The sequence below is a fragment of the Oncorhynchus nerka genome, linkage group LG2, assembly GCF_034236695.1.
Source record: "Oncorhynchus nerka isolate Pitt River linkage group LG2, Oner_Uvic_2.0, whole genome shotgun sequence".
In the NCBI taxonomy this organism is placed as follows: Eukaryota; Metazoa; Chordata; class Actinopteri; order Salmoniformes; family Salmonidae; genus Oncorhynchus; species Oncorhynchus nerka.
The window spans coordinates 10,894,815-10,915,319 of NC_088397.1; the positions used below are offsets into that span (position 1 = coordinate 10,894,815).

Here is a 20,505-nt window from a genome sequence, read left to right on the forward strand (position 1 = left end):
TACAGTGTGTTATATGGTACCATCCATCTACAGTGTGTTATATGGTACCATCTACAGTGTGTTATATGGTACCATCTACAGTGTGCTATATGGTACCATCTACAGTGTGCTATATGGTACCATCTACAGTGTGTTATATGGTACCATCTACAGTGTGCTATATGGTACCATCTACAGCGTGTTATATGGTACCATCTACAGTGTGTTATATGGTACCATCTACAGTGTGTTATATGGTACCATCCACAGTGTGCTATATGGTACAATCTACAGTGTGTTATATGGTACCATCTACAGTGTGTTATATGGTACCATCCACAGTGTGCTATATGGTACCATCTACAGTGTGCTATATGGTACCATCCATCTACAGTGTGTTATATGGTACCATCCATCTACAGTGTGTTATATGGTACCATCTACAGTTTGTTATATGGTACCATCTACTGTGTGTTATATGGTACCATCCATCTACAGTGTGCTATATGGTACCATCTATATGGACCGGTACCATTGATGGCCCTACAGAGCCCCACATGCAATCAAGACATATCAAGAGAAAAGGAAGTAGAGAGGAAAAGGGAGGAAGTAAAAAGTCAGATGCCTCTGATTGGCTGTTGAGCATAACAATGTCTTTATTTGATCACCCTGTTGCAGGAAATTAAAAACCTGTAGTGTATTTGAGTTTTAAAAAAGGCTTCTGAAGTTTGTAATTTCCACTTGATTTTCCCTTACAAAAATTATAATCCACATAATAATGAACATTTCCTGTTGCTGCAGGATCATTTTCCTGCTGTAGCAAACTGGCTCAAATTAAGATCCTACATCTGTATGACACGGATGGTCTAAAAGTCCTGGACGCGGCGGAGGGAGCCCACGTTGGCCTGCATGCCCCCCCACTCGGTGTGGCGTCTGTACTCGCCCCTCTCCAGCAGGTGCTGGCGCCCCCTGTAGTTGGGGTGCTCGTAGAAGACCCAGGCGCCGTCCAGCACATTGGCAGAGTGCACCTCGGGGTGGAGGAAACGCTCAGACAGGTTGGGGCTGTCCTCACTGAACTCAATCATCTGACCGGCAAAGTCAGGGCGCTCGTACACGCGGATCCTGTGCATGCCAGTGGTCTACAACACAGTGGAGCACAGTTCCAAACTTCATCTGAACAATATCCCTAGGGATCGATCAGCTGTGTCATTATACCTGGGATATCAGTGTCCTCATACGGGACACCAACATCAAAACACCACTGTGGTGTTAGAATGGAAATGGATGCACTATAATAATTACATTTGGTCCTGTGTGTGTGTGTGTGTGTGTGTGTGTGTGTGTGTGTGTGTGTGTGTGTGTGTGTGTGTGTGTGTGTGTGTGTGTGTGTGTGTGTGTGTGTGTGTGTGTGTGTGTGTGTGTGGTTTGCATGCGTGCACGGATGCGTGTTTGTGTGTGTTCCTGCATGTCTGTGTAGATCTGAATGAGTAATCAACATGTACCACTACCACGCACAAATCACCTCACAGTGGCTTGACTTACATGTCTGATAGTCCGGCAGGACCTGATAGTGTCGTTGTAGCCCATCCAGCGCTGGTAGTCGGGGTACTCTCCCCTGGTCAGGATGTACTGAGAGCCCATGTAGTTGGGCCTCTCATAGACCACCCAGGCACCACTCTCCACCCTGATGGAATTGCAGCGGCTGAAATGAGAGCTCAGTTCGGGGCAGTCGCCGCTGCACTCATAGTGGAGGCCCTGGAAGTTCCGGTCCTCGTAGAAGAAGATCTGCACAAAGGATTGTTGTCTTTTTAGAAACTGTTACTTAAAAAAAAAGAGGAAGGTGCACACACACACACACTACACACTAACACACACACACACACACACACACACACACACACACACACACACACACACACACACACACACACACACACACACACACACACACACACACACACACACACACACACACACACACACACACACACACACACACACACACACACACACACACACACACACACACACACACACACACACACAGCCACCTACAGTACCTTCCCCTGCATGCGGTCCATGTTTGGATTATTCTTTTTAATACTATTCTACACACAATCAAAAATATCCCCCTAGACATATACGGTAATGTAAGGACTCTGCCCTGGGGGAGTTTTATAGATGTATGACATGGAAATGCATTGCCGGTGGAATCATTGTCATTCAAATACGCACCACTATTAACTAGGGCACAACAGCTGATGCTGTGTTTGTTTTAGAACACCACGGCTTCATGCCAAGTTTAATGATCTGTTGTGTCGACGCTGACCTTTTGATCCCACGGCGCCTGATTCCAGAACCTTTTTAATTTATCCAATAAAATTGTTGCCAGCGGTGAGCAGCAGTTCCTAGAACAAAGCTATTAGTCTGAATACACTGTAGTCTCTGATAGGTCCAGTTTGCTAATTCCTGTCTGTAACACTTTACCTAAAGCCAGCTGCTATAATGCCTTATGATGTAGTTATAATGCATTGTAAGACTTGTCTGAGCATGTATGATCCCTTACTAATCATCTCATTATGACCCTCACCAAATACCAGTCATTTTGAGTCAGCTAAAATGTTGATACATAGAGAAACACAACATATTATAAGCCTTGTCAAAGACATTATAACAGCTCATATCCAGTACATGCTTATGACAAGTTATAAAGCATATACCGACATGCTTTACCTTTCTGTTGAATCGGTAGGTGCACTGTGACCTACTACCAGCATACAGTCTTTCTACAGATCATCAAATCAAATGTATTTATATAGCCCTTCGTACATCAACTGATATCTCAAAGTACTGTACAGAAACCCAGCCTAAAACCCCAAACAGCAAGCAATGCAGGTGTAGAAGCATTACACATCCTAGATAGGTATAAAAGTGCATAGCCTTATGTTTATATTGACTTATACAACCACAAATTGCAGTTTTATTTCTGCACGTCTTTAGGTCGGTGAGGTAAAACCGTAGGATTGTGTGTTGTGAAATTCACACCATAAATGTTTTTATAAATGTCCTGTATATATATATATATATATATATATATATACAGTGCCTTGTGAAAGTATTCGGCCCCCTTGAACTTTGCGACCTTTTGCCACATTTCAGGCTTCAAACATAAAGATATAAAACTGTATTTTTTTGTGAAGAATCAACAACAAGTGGGACACAATCATGAAGTGGAACGACATTTATTGGATATTTCAAACTTTTTTAACAAATCAAAAACTGAAAAATTGGGCGTGCAATACTGCCTGTAAACACACAGTCCAGTTCATAGTGAATGATGACAGGCCCTACTGCCTGTAAACACACAGTCCAGTTCATAGTGAATGATGACAGGCCCTACTGCCTGTAAACACAGTCCAGTTCATAGTGAATGATGACAGGTCCTACTGCCTGTAAACACACAGTCCAGTTCATAGTGAATGATGACAGGCCCTACTGCCTGTAAACACACAGTCCAGTTCATAGTGAATGATGACAGGCCCTACTGCCTGTAAACACACAGTCCAGTTCATAGTGAATGATGGCAGGTCATACTGCCTGTAAACACAGTCCAGTTCATAGTGAATGATGACAGGTCCTACTGCCTGTAAACACACAGTCCAGTTCATAGTGAATGATGACAGGCCCTACTGCCTGTAAACACACAGTCCAGTTCAAAGTGAATGATGACAGGTCCTACTACCTGTAAACACACAGTCCAGTTCAAAGTGAATGATGACAGGCCCTACTGCCTGTAAACACACAGTCCAGTTCAAAGTGAATGATGACAGGCCCTACTGCCTGTAAACACACAGTCCAGTTCATAGTGAATGATGACAGGCCCTACTGCCTGTAAACACACAGTCCAGTTCAAAGTGAATGATGACAGGTCCTACTACCTGTAAACACACAGTCCAGTTCAAAGTGAATGATGACAGGCCCTACTGCCTGTAAACACACAGTCCAGTTCAAAGTGAATGATGACAGGCCCTACTGCCTGTAAACACATAGTCCAGTTCAAAGTGAGTAATGGCAGGTCCTACTGCCTGTAAACACACATTGTCAAATGATTTGAATACATGTCATTAAATGGCACTTATTACAAGTTGTTTCAAGTTGTGTGTATGCAGGGAGGGGGCATGTAACCATAGATATATTATTGAGTGTAATGACTAACCTGTGTACAGCTTTACTCTGACTTCAAGGCTGGGGTCTTTATCTTTGTAAAGAGAGGATAACTACATCTAGAAAGTAAGTATCCTCTATTATTTCCTATTCTTTATATAATGTAAGGTTGGGATGTTTTGACTTACTTTCCCTACAAACTTGATTTCAGATTTTTTTTTATTTTTTAAATTAAGGGGTGGATCAGCTTAATATTGCAGAAAGAATGTTGCTTCCAATGTAATTGTCTGCATCATTTCCAATCCCCCATATTTTTTGGGTGAATATATATATATCCATACACTCTTGCATACATATACACATACATGATGAAATGATGTTTTATTATTGGTTGGCAGATTGCGGTGGGTTGTACATAGGTGTGCCGTACATAGGTGTGCCTATCTACTAAGACATATTATGGATCATAATTTAAGGATTGAGGTACAAAGGGAAATCCAATAGAAACATTAGGATCCTGGTGGCGCAGCAGACTAAGTAGTGTACAGGGCTTGGAGATCGCAGGTTTAAATCCTTTAAAAAAGCTATACATACACTATATATACAAAAGTATGTGGACACCCCTTCAAATGAGTGGAATCAGCTATTTCAGCCACACCTGTTGCCGACAGGCGTATAAAATCGAGCACACAGCCATGCAATCTCCTTAGACAAACATTGGCAGTAGAATGGCCTTACTGAAGAGCTCAGTGACTTTCAACGTGACACGGTCATAGGATGCCACCTTTCCAACAAGTCAGTTTGTCAAATTTCTGACCTGCTAGAGCTGCTGTAGTCAACTGTAAGTGCTGTTATTGTGAAGTGGAAACATCTGGGAGCAATAATGGCTCAGCCACAAAGTGGTAGCTCACAGAACGGGACAGCAGAGTGCTGAAGCGCGTCAAAATCATCTGTCCTTGGTTGCAACATTCACCACCGAGTTCAAAACTGCTTCTGGAAGCAAGCCTAAAATCACCATGCGCAATGCCAAGCGTCGGCTGGAGTGATGAAAAGCTCGCTGCCATTGGACACTGGAAAACGTGTTCTCTGGAGTGATGAATCACATTTCACCATCTGGCAGACCGACGGACGAATCTGAGTTTGGCAGATGCCAGGAGAACGCTACCTGCCCGAATGCATAGTGCCAACTATAAAGTTTGGTGGAGGAGGAATAATGGTCTGGGGCTGTTTTTCATGGTTCAGTCTAGACCCTAGTTCCAGTGAAGGGAAATATTAAGGCTACAGCATACAATGACATTCTAGATGATTCTGTGCTTCCAAATGTGTGTTAAGTTTGGGGAAGGCCCTTTCCTATTTCAGCATGACAATGCCCCTGTGCACAAACTGAGGTCCATACAGAAATGGTTTGTCGAGATCGGTGTGGAAGAACTTGACTGACCTGCACAGAGCCCTGACTTGAACCCCATTGAACACCTTTGGGATTAATTGGAATGCCGACTGCAAGCCAGGCCTAATTGGCCAACATCAGTGTCCAACCTCACTAATGTTCTTGTGGCTGAATGGAAGCAAGTCCCCGCAGCAATGTTCCAACATCTAGTTGAAAGCCTTCCCAGAAGAGTGGAGGTTGTAATGGCAGCAAAGGAGGGGAACCAACTCCATATTAATGCCCATGATTTTGAAATGAGATGTTCGATGAGCAGATACTTTTGGTCATGTAGTGTATGTTTGACAATACCCTAATAAAGTTTAATTATGTCCATTATCTTTAAGTTTGCCAATTATAATAATGTTACATTCTTTGAAAGTTTGTGGGACGTTATCATCCTAAAGTTAGCTCAAACCCTAACTAGAACCTGGGACTGTGGACTGTTAGCTAATGCTCTGGGAATGTTCTAGGTTTGCTTGGCAGTTTGTTAATTGACATTCAGAATACTCAGAAGGTCGCTTATGAAATTGACTTGTCAGAAAAGTTTAGCATTGTGGTAGGATCATAGTGTCCTACCACCAAACTCATGGAACATTGATGTTAACTTTTGCACATGTTTGTATCTCACCTCAACAGATCACAAAACGAGTTTGACATTTGCAAATAGTGAATTTTTTTATTGGATCATGTCACACAGACTCAATAAGACCAGAGAACAACTCGATCCCAGGCTCAAAGGTCAAAGGGCCCTAGAACTCAGCGATCCTGCGGAAGGAGCCCACGGCGGCAGTGGCAGCGCTCCAGTCTGTGTGGCGGGGGTACTCGCCGCGCTCCAGGAAGTACTGGCGTCCCCTGTAGTTCGGCAGCTCGTAGAAGGCCCAGGCGCCGTGGGTCACCATGCACGAGTACACCTCGCGGAACTTAAAGGCCTCGTAGACAGAAGGGCAGTCCTCGGCCCACTCCACCATCTGACCGCCGAAGTCTGGCCTCTCGTACAGCCTCAGCTTCCACACGTTGCCATACACCTGGCAGGAACAGAGGGAGAGAAAGACAAACATTGTGAAGGGTTAGTTAGGATTTTGTTTTTTACCAAATCTACTGTAATATAATTTATTGGGTGTTTCAGAGGCTTCTGAAATTCTGTTGGATATCATATTAGCTATAGCTGCCGTACATTCATGTTATATATAATAAACTACATGTAAGATATCATCTTCACTTATGTTGGTCAATAAATTATTTTAAATATAGAACAACTCATTCAAATTTAAATGACGTTGTAGCATGTTTAACGTGGATTTGTTAGTCTCTTTTCGTGTTCGAAGGGCATGAACTATTAACGGAAAATGCCCCTTTAAAGTTTTCTTGGCATATTTCCTCTTAAAGTGATGGGCGTGGGGGTAAAATGCTGCCAAAAATGTCTGCTTTTGTCTGCTTGTATTGTCTGCTGGATTATAGAGCAGTGTGTTATTCCCTGGTGCATTCTGGGCCTGAGGTCCACTTAACCCTGTATGAAACACTATCTCAGTCCCATTCTGTAACATAAGACTTTTATACAATATTAGTCAAGAGGGAGGAATAGCTTACCTCCTAGTCGAGAATATCAAAACATTATATTTTACTTCTTTTTTTTACACATTTTTCAGAGCAAATTTTAAATGCATATGGTTTGCGTTACAAGTTTCTGCGATGAGAGACACATTAACTGTTGGGAACTATGGGACTAAGATTTTTTTTTTTAAGGCATACAGAAGAGTGGGAGAGAGAGAGAGAGAGAGAGGGAGGGAGGGAGGGAAGAGAGAGAGAGAGAGAGAGAGAGGGAGGGAGGGAAGAGAGAGAGAGAGTATGGAGAGAGAGAGGGAGGGAGGGAGGGAAAAGAGAGAGAGAGAGAGAGTATGGGGAGAGAGAGAGGGAGGGAGGGAAGAGAGAGAGAGAGAGAGTATGGAGAGAGAGAGAGAGGGAGGGAGGGAGGGAAAAAGAGAGAGAGAGGGAGGGAGGGAGGAGAGAATTATGATATGAAATATGGATATGCAAGGAATCATCTTACGTTTTTGATGGCGCGGCAGGACTTGACACTATCGTTGAATCCCATCCATTGCTGGTTGTCTGTGTACTCCCCTGGGCTCAGGATGTATTGGTAGCCCTTGTAGTTGGGTTTCTCATAAAGCACCCAGGCCCCGCTCTCCACCCTCGCCGAGTTGCAGCGGCTGAAGTAGGAGTGCAGGTCGGCACAGTCGGTGCTGCACTCATAGCAGCGGCCCTGGAAATGATTTTCCTCGTAGAATGTGATCTAAGGAAGGATGGGAAGCAGAGTTACGGATGAAAACAAATATCATATTACTACAGGATCACATATTACATGAACACTTTATTCAGACATTCTCAAAGTCATAGAAAAATGGCAAAGCCATATCTTCAAACTATTATCATGTTAACTTTTTGTGTTTGCAGGAATATGAAGAGTGTTGGCTGCACATGAATGAATATATAAACCCAAATGCTCAACATTTATATGGAATAAATATATGCATTGAAGTTCCAATCATTACTGATAAATACAGATTGTTTTTTAATGCGTCACCTTACCTTCACCATTTTGCAGCACTGTCTACTACTTTCTTAGCTGCTGCACCGTCAAAGTATTTATGTATAAACAAAATGTGCAGAGTGTGGAAAGCCTTTGATATCCAAATGAGGCCGATTTGCATATCAACAAAAATGATTTGGTCATGTTTCATTTCTCTTTGTTCCAGTCTAATGATTCTGTAACAAACGATTGCTGGAACAGTGAAATTAATGTTATAAAGGACTAAGTCACAGAATTCTGCTCTGACTACTTTATGATCATTTATTTTTCTGTTGGGGTTTACATCTTGGATATACTGAGTGTGTTTCCTATTCCACTACTCTTGTTGAGGAAAATGGACTTGATCAAGTTTCTTCTTCGTCTGATATCAAAGATGATCTGCATGTTTATGTGAGATTTGTACTTAAAAACATTTTTATTTTGTTTACATCTGTAACTGTTTCTGCTGTATTGTACTACATTTTCAAATGATACAAACATTTAAATTGCTACTTGGCCTTGAAATACAGTATCTTATGTTTTTCAATAATTACTTCAGTTGTGATTTTTGAAATTACAAACACGTAGCCTATTTTTAATTGATAAACGGGGTGTTGATAAGCAGGTGTTGATATTGGCAAGATATTTGCCTCGCTACCACTCTCTGTGAACAGATTTTCTGACAGTTACTTGATACTGATTTGAGGACAAATCATTCCTTGGTAGAAATTGAAGTGGATGTATACTGAAAGCAACTATGGATACTCAATGAGAGCTAAACTCTAACCTTGATAATGAAAATACTGGAAAAACAACCTTTCAGCTAAACTTAGCATATTTCTCAATCATCTTGGATCCTTTCTCAAACTGGTCTCGGAGCATTTTGTATTATTCTGTACGTAAATTCGAGACACTTCATTTAGTATGATATGTTAGGTTTCGTATGGTATATCACCAATTTCGTATGATAAATTACGAATGACAATTCCTATTATATGTTACGAATTTGCAAAACATACCGTATGTTATGAATTTACAAAACGTATGATATGTTACAAATTCTGGCTAGGTGGCTAACATTAGCTAGGTGGCTAACATTAGCTAGGTGGCTAACATTAGCTAGGTGGGGTGGGCCGTCATTGTAAATAACATTGTTCTTAACTGACTTGCCTAGGTAAATACAGATTAAATAAAAAATGTACAAATACATTTTAAAAATCTAGGTTAGGTTTAAGGTTAGGTTTAAGGTTAGGTTTAAGGTTAGGTTTAAGTGTAAAAGTTAGGTTAAATGGGTAGGGTTAGCTAAAAAGGATTAAGGTTAAGGTTAGGGGAAGTGTTATGTTTAGGGAATGTGGGTTAGCTAAAAGGATTAAGGTTAGGGGAATGGTTTAGCTAACATGCTAAGTAGTTGCAAAGTAGCTAAAAAGTAGTAAGTAGCTAAAATGCTAAAGTTGTCCGTGATGAGATTTGAACTTTCATCCTTTGGGTTGCCTTAGATTTCAAACTGTCTTATGTAACCATACTAAACAAATAGTTATCATACATTTTCTATGTTAGGTCTAGTCTGAGACCAGGCTGCATTTCTATATAATTATGTAGGCCGATCATTACCGCAAGTACTGCATGCAGCTTTTCCATATTTAGTCATCAGAGCCAACATCTTTGAATGTAAAGTAAAACCCTTAATGGTCCTCTATCAACCATCAGTAAAGTCAAGCATTCATCATTTCATAATTGGTTGCATTACTGGCATGCTTATAAAGGCCCACCTCCGAGGAAGTATTTAGAGTAATTCATGTCGTAGAGCAGAAATTCTTGTTCTTGTTTAGATTCCACCTCAAAGACTGACTTAGACTGCTAAAACATATTATGGAATTGGAGATGGGAACATGGTGGTGATTCCCACGCGTAGCAGAGAAATAACAACCCTGATTGACAGCGGTCAGTGTAACTAGCTAGCATGCTAACCTTAGCTAGCTAATGAACGTTATATGAGTACAATTTAAACTAAGACTGGCGTACTTTAAGTCAGGTGAAAATAATTATTTCAGAAACTAACTACCAGCCTACCTGTCAAGAGATGAGTCTCAGCTAAACTGTGCCAATACAAGTTGTTGAGATGTTGAGGGCTGACATTTGTCTGACTCTTTCAGTTTTTGATAATTCCATTGAAACTGTGTCGGCTTCCAGACGTCATTAATATTTAGACGTGCACAAGAACATAATCAAATAGTTATATTCTTTGTTCTCTCTATCATTTCAGCAAGCTAGCTAGCTAGCTATACAATGACTTTACATAACATTAAGAACACCTGCTCTTTCCATGTAGACTGACCAGGTGAAAGCTATGACCCCTTATTGATGTCACTTGTTAAATCCGTCATTGTAGGCCGTAATTGTAAATAAGATTTTGTTCTTAACTGACTTGCCTAGTTAAAGGTACAATTTTTTTTTTTTATCCAACTCAATCAGTGTAGTGGTGTTCTAAAATACAATCATATCACACAATTTGACCATTTATAAAATCATCTATGTAGACTATCTTAAAAATAAGTGATCCAATGGATTATGATAATTAGCTGGTAAAAAAGGGAAAGCGTAAAAATCTTACTTTGCCCCCTTATTTTAAATTTCTCCATGGCAAATCGGTGAAGTGTAGATTCGTCACTAGTTAACACAGCCACAAAGTCACAAAACAGGATTTTAAACCTAACTCTCACTTTAATCCTAACCTTAACAACACCGCTAACCTTAGCCTAACCTTAAATGAAGACCAAAAAGCACATTTTTGTTTTCATGAATTTGTATGATATAGCCAAGTGTGACTTTGGCTGTTTTTATCTAGTAGAAACCCACATGTAGACTATTGAGAAAAGCTGTTTGGCTCTCAGTCGATTTGCGAATAGGAAGAACTTTGCAGCGGAATAAAAAAAACATTGCCATGCTGGTGGGTGGTAACGTTTAGAGAAAACCCAGCCCTGAAACGAATCGTACGCTGAAAATAATTTGCACATCATCTAATAGGAAAAGATACGGAAGACTCACGGAAACATCCGAATTGGCACTTCAAGGCCAAATATATCATACTTTGACTAAAATGATGACTTACATGGTTGTGAAACGTCGTAGGTAAGCTGTGGCCATCATCTTTTAGCTGTAAAAAGTGAATTTCTACTGGTGTGTGTGTTAAATAATGATAAGTAAACTGCTGGGTTGGTCTCCTTACTCTGAGTTCCCCTAGCCTCTGTCCCCCTATAGGTTGAGTCACTGCAGGATTAACTGAACATGACCTCGTGACCCCATCTGCTCCCAGGCCTGTTGACATCCACCTCTCAAAACAGTTGTGATGGTGACAGACACATTCTCACCTCCCCCTTAAAATGTGTATGTTAAATACAATACACAAATCATTAAGATCCTAAAAAAATGAAGAAAAAAATATTGCACCATATATTTCATACTCCTAACCAATTATAATGGTGGTGAAAAGTGTTGGTCTTTTGTAAAACACAATCCAATACATGTAAAAAGTGTTTGTAAATACTCTTGTTAAAATATGATAAAAACAGCTGCATGTTTTAAATACCTATGATCACATGATATTTCTAATACAGTATTCGTGCCCACTGTCTCTCTGCTTGTGCCAGCCAAGGACACAGCTGCACAGAATCAACAGCAAGAAGCATCCTGCTTATTCATCAGGATGGGGAATTTGAATAACAAAAAGCCATTTGAAATGGTATAAGGTATAAAAGCTTGAGTGAACATGGCCTATTGGACAACATCCCAGAGCCGCAGCAAACAAACACCATGGCCAAGGTACAGTGCTGTATAGCTGGATGTTCTGCCTGATACATTAGCAATTTACTTTATTTTATTTATTTATTTTAGAATTGTTAAGTTACAGTTTTGATGTTTTTTTATGTTCAGTAACGTTCAATGACATTTGAACAGCTGTTCTTCATGGCTGAGTTTGTGTGGGCCTCATTTCTACATTTGACCATTTCATTGTTGATTTACTAAATGAATTACCAGTCGTTCTTCTTACAGAACAAATTGTTTACATTTCAATATTTAATTATTTAGTTGATTAAAAATGACTTTTGATTTGAGGCATATCCTTTTCCTCTCTGTGTTGTGATTGATGCCTTTTCGTTGGTTGCTCCAGATCATCTTCTACGAGGACAGGAACTTCCAGGGTCGTTCCTATGAGACCAGCTCAGACTGCCCTGAGTTGACCTCCTACCTGAGCAGGTGCAACTCCTGCAAGGTGGAGAGCGGCTGCTTCATGGTGTACGACCGCTCCAACTTCCAGGGAAACCAGTACTTTGTGAGGAGAGGAGAGTATGGTGACTACCAGCGTATGGGCATGTCTGACTCTGTTCGCTCCTGCCGTATGATCCCCATGGTAAGATGGCTCTATTGGAAAACAACTTATATATGATGCATTTATAGTGTCATATGTATAGTATATATAGCTTAATACAATGTATCAAAATATGTAAGTATTTGATTGTAAACTGATCAGATTCCTATTTAATTACTTTGATCATGTTCTTACTTTAAATATGTTTCCTTATTAACTTTACAGCACAAAGGACAGTTCAGGATGCAGGTCTATGAGAGAGAGAACTTTGGGGGTCAGATGCACGAGATGATGGACGACTGTGACTCCATCCAGGAGCGTTACCGCATGTCTGACTGCCAGTCCTGCAACGTGATGGAGGGCCACTGGCTCATGTACGAGCAGCCCCACTTCAAAGGCAGGCAGATGTACGTGAGGCCTGGAGAGTACAGGAACCTCAGAGAGATGGGCAACAGCTCCGTGAACAGATACACCTCCATGAGACGTGTCCTGGATTCCTGCGAGAGCCAGCATCATTGAAGTCTGAGATTCTTATTTTTCTGGCATTCAAAATAAATATTGGATAATTGAAATGCATGTTTCATTGTCTATGTATTACTTACCTAAACTTGAATGATCATTCTAGTACAAGTGAATGATAATATTTAGTCTCTAGTGCCTTCAGAAAGTATTCATACCGCTTATCTTATTCCTTCAGAAAGTATTCATACCGCTTATCTTATTCCTTCAGAAAGTATTCATACCGCTTATCTTATTCCTTCAGAAAGTATTCATACCGCTTATCTTATTCCTTCAGAAAGTATTCATACCGCTTATCTTATTCCTTCAGAAAGTATTCATACCGCTTATCTTATTCCACACTTTGTTGTGTCACAGGCTGAATAATACAAAATAACAACAATCTCCCCCATCTACAAACAATACCCTGTAACAACCAAGTGAAAATATGTTTTTAGATATTTTTGCACATTTATTGCAAATTAAATACAGAAATATCCCATTTTATATAAGTATTCAATACTTTGTATAAACACCTTTGGCAGCGATTACAGCTGTGTGTCCTTCTGGGTAAGTCTCTAAGAGCTTTCCAAAAGTGGATTGTGCAACATTGGCCCATTATTCTTTTCAAAATTCTTCAAGCTCTGTGAAATTGGTTGTTGATTACTGCTAGACAACCATTTTCAGGTCTTGCCATAGATTTCCAAGTAGATTTAAGTCAATACTGTAACTTGACCACTCAGGAACATTCATTGTCTTCTTAGTAAGCAACTCCAGTGTAGATTTGGCCTTGTTTGAGGTTATTGTCCTGCTGAAAGGGGAATTAATCTCCCAGTGTCTGGTGGAAAGCAGACTGAACCAGGTTTTCTTCTAGGAGTTTACCTGTGCTTAGCTCCATTCTGTTTCTTTTGTATCCTGAAAAACTCCCCAGTCCTTAACGATGACAAGCATACCCATAACATGATGCAGGGACCACTATGCTTGAAAATATGGAGAGTGGTACTCAGTAATGTGTTGTATTGGATTTGCCCCAAACATAACACTTTGTATTCAGGATATAAAGTTAATTTTGTATTACTTAAGTGCTTTGTTGCAAACAGGATGCATGTTTTGGTATATTTTTTATTCTGTAAAGGCTGTTAATTAGTTAGTATTGTGGAGTAAGTACAATGTTGTTGATTCATCCTCAGTTTTATCCTATCACAGCCATGAAACTCTGTAACTGTTTTAAAGTCATCATTGGCCTCATGGTGATATCCTTGAGCGGTTTCCTTCCTCTCCTACAAGATACAGAGATGAGGTAGTCATTGAAAAATCATGTTAAACACTATTATTGGATACAGTGAGTCCATGCAACTTATTGTGTGACTTGTTAGGCTTTCCATAACAAAGGGGTTGAATACTTATTGACTCAAGACATTTCAGCTTTTCATTTTTAATAAATCTGTAACAATTTAGAAAAACATAATTCCAATTTGACATTATGGGCTATTATGTGTAGGCCAGTGACCCCAAAAAATCTCAATTTAATCCATTTTAAATTCAATCTGTAACATGACAAAATGTGGAAAAGTGAAGGGGTGTGAATACTTTCTGAAGGCACTATATTTCCTTTAGTGTCAATTAATGAAAAAATGCTTTTGGTTTAGGAGACTTGTTTATATTGTAGTCCTAAAATATACACCATGCTTATTTCTGAAACAACTAATATTGCATATACTGTATATGTTTATATCAGAGCCAACTTAGGTGCACGCTGCCACCTTACTACCCTGATACAGATTCAAACACAGCTCTGATGATTATTACCATGTTTACATCTAGACATTATTCTGAAGCCCACCAGGCACCAGAATAATGGATAGTCCATATGAATGATAGAAACTCATATACGGTAGGTGTCTGTGACATCATCTTGAGTTGAACTTAGGTAATGCAATTAAGTAAATTGATCTAAAAAGGAACATTTGTAAATAAAAAAGGTACATTGTACAGACAACTTCATTATGTACAGGGCCACAACATTCACTTGCTCTATGTTTTGGGGATTATGGGTAATTTGGCTCATCGTGAATTTCGTACATCTTGGGTTATTGAACTTAATGCCCTTCGTTCTTACAGTAGCAAATGGTCAGTAATTCTAATAACCGGCAAAGTCAGCTCTTCCAACATGGAATCTGCTGGTCAAACTACTGAAAGTACCATTTGAGGGGTAGAGTATGCAACCTACTGTAAAAAAGAACTAACAAAATATAATTTGGCCATCATGTTGTCTAAGCCTTTAACTTATTTTGAATTTACTTGATTATTATGAGTTACACAAACAAAGGAATCTAAGTTGAAACTTTGTTGAATTTAATAAATCAGGCCAGCCTACCATTTTTCCTAGGATAGCTACTGCAGCAAGAGAGTGAAGGAGAGGTTGCTAACTAAGTGTATGTACATTTTGCTAGCCAGCTAACTAACTTTGGTACCTGGGGTGAAACAATGAAGCTTTTTTAGTTAGGTAGCTCCTGCACCGCTCTTTGTTAGCTAACATAACGCTGCATCCAAAACTCATAGAACTCTAAAACTGATAAGGTGGCTGCAATAATGCTTATATTTGTGATCTATCCCCTTTCTAAACATATTGCATTATATTTACTGAATTTATTTATGGATTCAGATTAAATTCTTTGTCATTGAATCTAATTACAGATTATCTCAACATTTTGAATGGCGGTGACACCATGTCCCTTTGTCAAATTAGCATGCCTGATTAAAATGGAAGTGGTCTTTGTAAAGGAGTGGTTTAGCATGCCTGATTAAAATGGAAGTGGTCTTTGTAAAGGAGTGGTTTAGCATGTACAGTACATGTTTACAGGTTAGTGCTGTAGCCTTCTAAAACTATAACCAGCACCATTCACTTAGAAAGTGGATTATATCACAGTCTGTCAAATGTAAACACAACTGCAACTCCTTAACTCCTGAAATGTAAACACAAACACAACTCCTTGTCATTGTTGGAGGCATGTTCTTGACACAACAGTCGTACAGTAGCTAGTAAAAGAGTTTAGGAGTGTCTGTTAACGATCTGTAAATAACTTGGCCTAGCTGGCTAACTAACATCGCTAATCTGCAGGCCAAAACAATTCACTAATTTACAGCTAGTTAGCTGTCTCACCGTTCTTTGCTGTCAAGTGTAATGTTACCCCCAGAACTGATAAGGTGTATTCACTAATGGTTCCATTGTCCTCTTCGTGACATGTCCACTTTCCAAGCCTATTGGCTCATGGCAGACACCAGACCTTATGCACTTGTCTTACTAATGGTTCCATATTCCTCTTCGTGACATGTCCACTTTCCAAGCCTATTGGCTCATGGCAGACACCAGACCTTATGCACTTGTCTTACTAATGGTTCCATTTGATTGATGAGATGGTTGTTATGCTCTGTTTTAATGAACTAGGACACATCAGGAATAATTACAAATGTAACACTTTATTAAGTTAAACTAAAAAGTTGTGATTTTAACAGGAATCAGTGATACGTCTAACCGACATGAATCTATTCATGGAGCTGTTTCCCATCTCTCTGAGGTTCCTGTACTCTCCGGGCCTCACGTACATCTGCCTGCCTTTGAAGTGGGGCTGCTCGTACATGAGCCAGTGGCCCTCCATCACGTTGCAGGACTGGCAGTCAGACATGCGGTAACGCTCCTGGATGGAGTCACAGTCGTCCATCAGCTCGTGCATCTGGCCTCCGAAGTTCTCCCTCTCATACATCCTCATTCTGAACTGGCCCCTATACTGTTGATAAAAGCAACAGGTCAGACAGATATGGAACTACTGTAGATCCAACCGGTGGACTCATACATTTAAATGTCAAATCTTGTTGATGACATGAGTTCATGACCCTTGCTGTTGAAACTATCTGCATCAGCTAAGAAGCAGCTACACACTCCATTACTTACACTGGGGATGTTACGACAGGACCTGATGCAGTCGCTCATGGTCATACCCATCAGGCGCTGGTTGTCGGGGTACTCTCCTCTCCTAACCATCATCTGGTGACCCATGAAGTTGGGGCGCTCATAGACCATGAAGCAGCCGCTCTCCACCCTGCAGGAGTTGCACCTGCTCAGGTAGGAGGTGACCTCAGCGCAGTCGTTGCTGGTCTCATAGGAACGACCCTGGAAGTTCTTGTCCTCGTAGAAGATGATCTACACAGACAATCACACAGTTAGTGCTCGATATGTTGAAATTAGTGCACTGATGCTCATTTGATTAGCAATGCCTTGTGTTTCCGATCCGACAGTCTTCTTTGGATGCAGGGCTGCTTGGATAGACCCAGAGAGATGGGCATGGAGGAAGACTTGCAGTGGCACTTACCTTGCCCATGGTCATGGTGATGGTGATCCAATCTCTTATCCAATTTCAGATGGAATGCTGGACCATCAACCTCCTGTCCCTTTTATACCTTGGACCGCATTCACATCTCCATATTTATTGTTCTAGAACTCCATGAGTCATCATTCTATATTGTTGTGCAAGCCAGTCCTATAGTGTCACGTACTGAATGCCACATTTATAACTATGTCACTGGGGGTAAAATAGAGGATCATGTTTGTTTCCAGCTAACCCTAGCTACCCTAATACTAGCTGAAGTAGTATATTAGTATTTTATCAAATATTCCAGATCAATTGAGATGGAACTGAGATGGAATTCAATGTACATTGTAGCATTATTTTATTGTGAGGTATTATTTTACTGGATCGTTTTTTTTATGGCACTATGTACACTACCGGTCAAAAGTTTTAGAACACCTACTTATTCAAGGGTTTTTCTTTATTTGTACTATTTTCTATATTGTAGAATAATAGTGAAGGCATCAGAACTATGAAATAACACATATGGAATAATGTAGTAACCAAAAAAGTGTTAAACAAATCAAAATATAATAGCAACTAGCAACCCTATGTAGCAAATAGCAACCCTATGTATTGATGACAGCTTTGCACACTCTTAGCATTCTCTCAACCAGATTCATCTGGAATGCTTTTACAACAGTCTTGAAAGAGTTCCCACATATCCTGAGCACTTGTTGGCTGCTTTTCCTTCACTCTGTGGTCAGACTCATCCCAAACCATCTCAATTGGTTGAGGGCAGGGGATTGTGGAGGCCAGGTCATCTGATGCAGTACTCCATCACTCTCCTTCTAAGTAAAGTAGCCCTTACACAGCCTGGAGGTGTGTTGGGTCCTGTTGAAAAACAAATGATAGTCCCATTAAGCCCAAACCAGATGGGATGGCGTATCGCTGCAGAATTCTGTGGTAGCCATGCTGGTTAAGTGTGCCTTGAATTCTAAATAAATGATAGACAGTGTCACCAGCAAAGCACCCCCACACCATAACACCTCCTCCTCTATGCTTTACTGTGGGAAATACACATGCAGAGATCATCCGTTCAACCCCCACCGAGTCTCACAAAGATACAGTGGTTGGAACCAAAGATCTCCAATTTGGACTCATCAGACCAAAGGACACATTTCCACCAGTCTAACGTCCATTGCTCGTGTTTCTTGGCCCAAGCAAGTCTCTTCTTCTTCTTAGTTTCCTTTAGTGGTGGTTTCTTTGCAGCAATTCGACCATGAAGGTCTAATTCACAGTCTCCTCTGAACAGTTGTTGTTGAGATGCGTTTGTTACTTGAACTGTATAAACCATTTATTTGGGCTGCAATTTCTGAGGATGGTAAATCTAATGAACTTATCCTCTGCAGCAGAGGTAACTTTTGGTCTTCCATTCCTGTGGCGGTTCTCATGAGAGCCAGTTTCATTATGGCGCTTGATGGTTTTTGCGACTGCACTTGAAGAAACTTTCAAAGTTCTTGAAATGTTTTGGGTTGACTGACCTTCATGTCTTAAAGTAATGATGGACTGCCATTTCTCTTTGCTTATTTGAGCTGTTCTTGCTATAATATGGTATTTTACCAATTAGGGCTATCTTCTGTATACCCCCTACCTTGTCACAACACAACTGAAGGAAAGAAATTCCTCAAATTAACTTTTAAGAGGGCACATCTGTTAATTGAAATGCATTCCAGGTGACTACCTCATGAAGCTGGTTGAGAGAATTCCAAGAGTGTATAAAGCTGTGATCAATGCAAAGGGTGGCTATTTGAAGAATATAAAATATATTTAAATATTTTTTGGTTACTACATAATTCCATATGTCTTATTTCATAATTTTGATGTCTTCACTATTATTCTACAATGTAGAAAATAGTACAAATAAAGAAAAACCCTTGAATCAATAGGTGTTCTAAAACTTTTGACCGGTAGTGTATGTATTTCTAAAATGTAGGGAATCAGTAGTGTTTTATTATTTCATTATTGACCTGATAATGACTTTGTCCTCTGATTCTTATTTTGTATTATTTTGAGAAGAACCAGGACGTTGTTGATGTTATGTTATTAATGTGGTGAGACCAGTAAAGCTGCCAAATAGTCATGTTTCTTCATCCAGTGCTTGTCCTCATGAAGTCATACACCCACCTTTAAAATAACCCTCTATCTACATCGTCTTTGTCCTGCTGAGAAATGCTGTGCTTGAGTTGAACTAAAAATGTGTTCACATTTCTTTCATTTATGATATGCAGCAACTCTATAACTATATATTGCTAACCAAAATCGACAGCTTGGGACTATAAGGTTCTATCTACAAAAAGATGATTCTGAGAAAATTGGCTTTAAAGTTTTGAACCCTCATTGGTTTGAATGGTGTCAGCCATTTTTATCTTGTATTCTTTTGAACTTAACATGAATTGGGGTAATTAGAGTATACATAGGATGATAACATTGAAAAGAACAAGGCTATGTCAATAACTCAAGCCTGACAAAAATGCAGATCGAACCTTATAGTCCAAAGCTTTCAACTGTAAACATTTCAACAGATAAGGTTTATCAACAATTATTGAATTAAATAGAAACTGGTCAAATACTGTTCTCAGTATACTGTGTAGATATGTAATCACCCCAATAAATACAATGTCAGGTAACTAGCTATATGGTGTTTGTGCAACTTAATATAAAGTGTGACCAAGTTCACTAAGTGTGACCAAGTTCATTAAGTGGGGCCAAGTTCATTAAGTGGGACCAAGTTCATTAAGTGGGACCAAGTTCATTAAGTGGGACCAAATTCACTTAGTGTGACCAAGTTCACTAAGTGTGAGCAAGTTTACTAAGTGTGACCAAGTTCACTTAGTGGGACAAAGTTTATTAAGTGTGACCAAGTTCACTAGTAAATATAATGTAACTGTATTTTGACCTGGTAAAGTACCATCTAGCATAATCACCCAAACTGAATAATACGCCATGCTCTATTTCTGATGAGAACAATACCTGGCCCCCATGCTGCATTCAGCATCCAATAATAACTCATGTAGATGTGCTGTGTAAAATGTATACAAGCCCCACGTGGGCCTTGTGATGACTCATGCTATTTAGCACAAAGGTATGCAAGGTGCCC

General features: G+C 40.0%; 3 protein-coding genes across 3 annotated transcripts; 1 reads left to right on the forward strand and 2 right to left on the reverse strand.

Moving 5' to 3' along the window:
- Positions 1-610: 610 nt before the first annotated feature.
- On the reverse strand, positions 611-2,147 carry LOC135572547 (gamma-crystallin S-1-like). The gene is made up of 3 exons (XM_065020683.1): positions 2,040-2,147; positions 1,522-1,764; positions 611-1,118 (listed from the first exon to the last, which is right to left on the reverse strand). Exons 1-3 carry the CDS (start codon positions 2,058-2,060, stop codon positions 846-848), a joined length of 537 nt encoding a protein of 178 aa, XP_064876755.1. The 5' UTR covers positions 2,061-2,147; the 3' UTR covers positions 611-845.
- A 4,171-nt stretch (positions 2,148-6,318) lies between these two features.
- LOC115126934 (uncharacterized) lies at positions 6,319-17,478 on the reverse strand. The gene is made up of 8 exons (XM_029656566.2): positions 17,370-17,478; positions 16,952-17,200; positions 16,512-16,787; positions 12,826-12,998; positions 11,763-11,794; positions 11,245-11,498; positions 7,617-7,859; positions 6,319-6,594 (listed from the first exon to the last, which is right to left on the reverse strand). The coding sequence occupies exons 1-8, from the start codon at positions 17,382-17,384 to the stop codon at positions 6,319-6,321; spliced, it is 1,518 nt and encodes a 505-aa protein (XP_029512426.2). The 5' UTR covers positions 17,385-17,478.
- On the forward strand, positions 11,849-13,077 carry LOC115126938 (gamma-crystallin M3-like). The gene is made up of 3 exons (XM_029656570.1): positions 11,849-11,954; positions 12,304-12,543; positions 12,727-13,077. Exons 1-3 carry the CDS (start codon positions 11,946-11,948, stop codon positions 13,018-13,020), a joined length of 543 nt encoding a protein of 180 aa, XP_029512430.1. The 5' UTR covers positions 11,849-11,945; the 3' UTR covers positions 13,021-13,077.
- Positions 17,479-20,505: the final 3,027 nt, after the last annotated feature.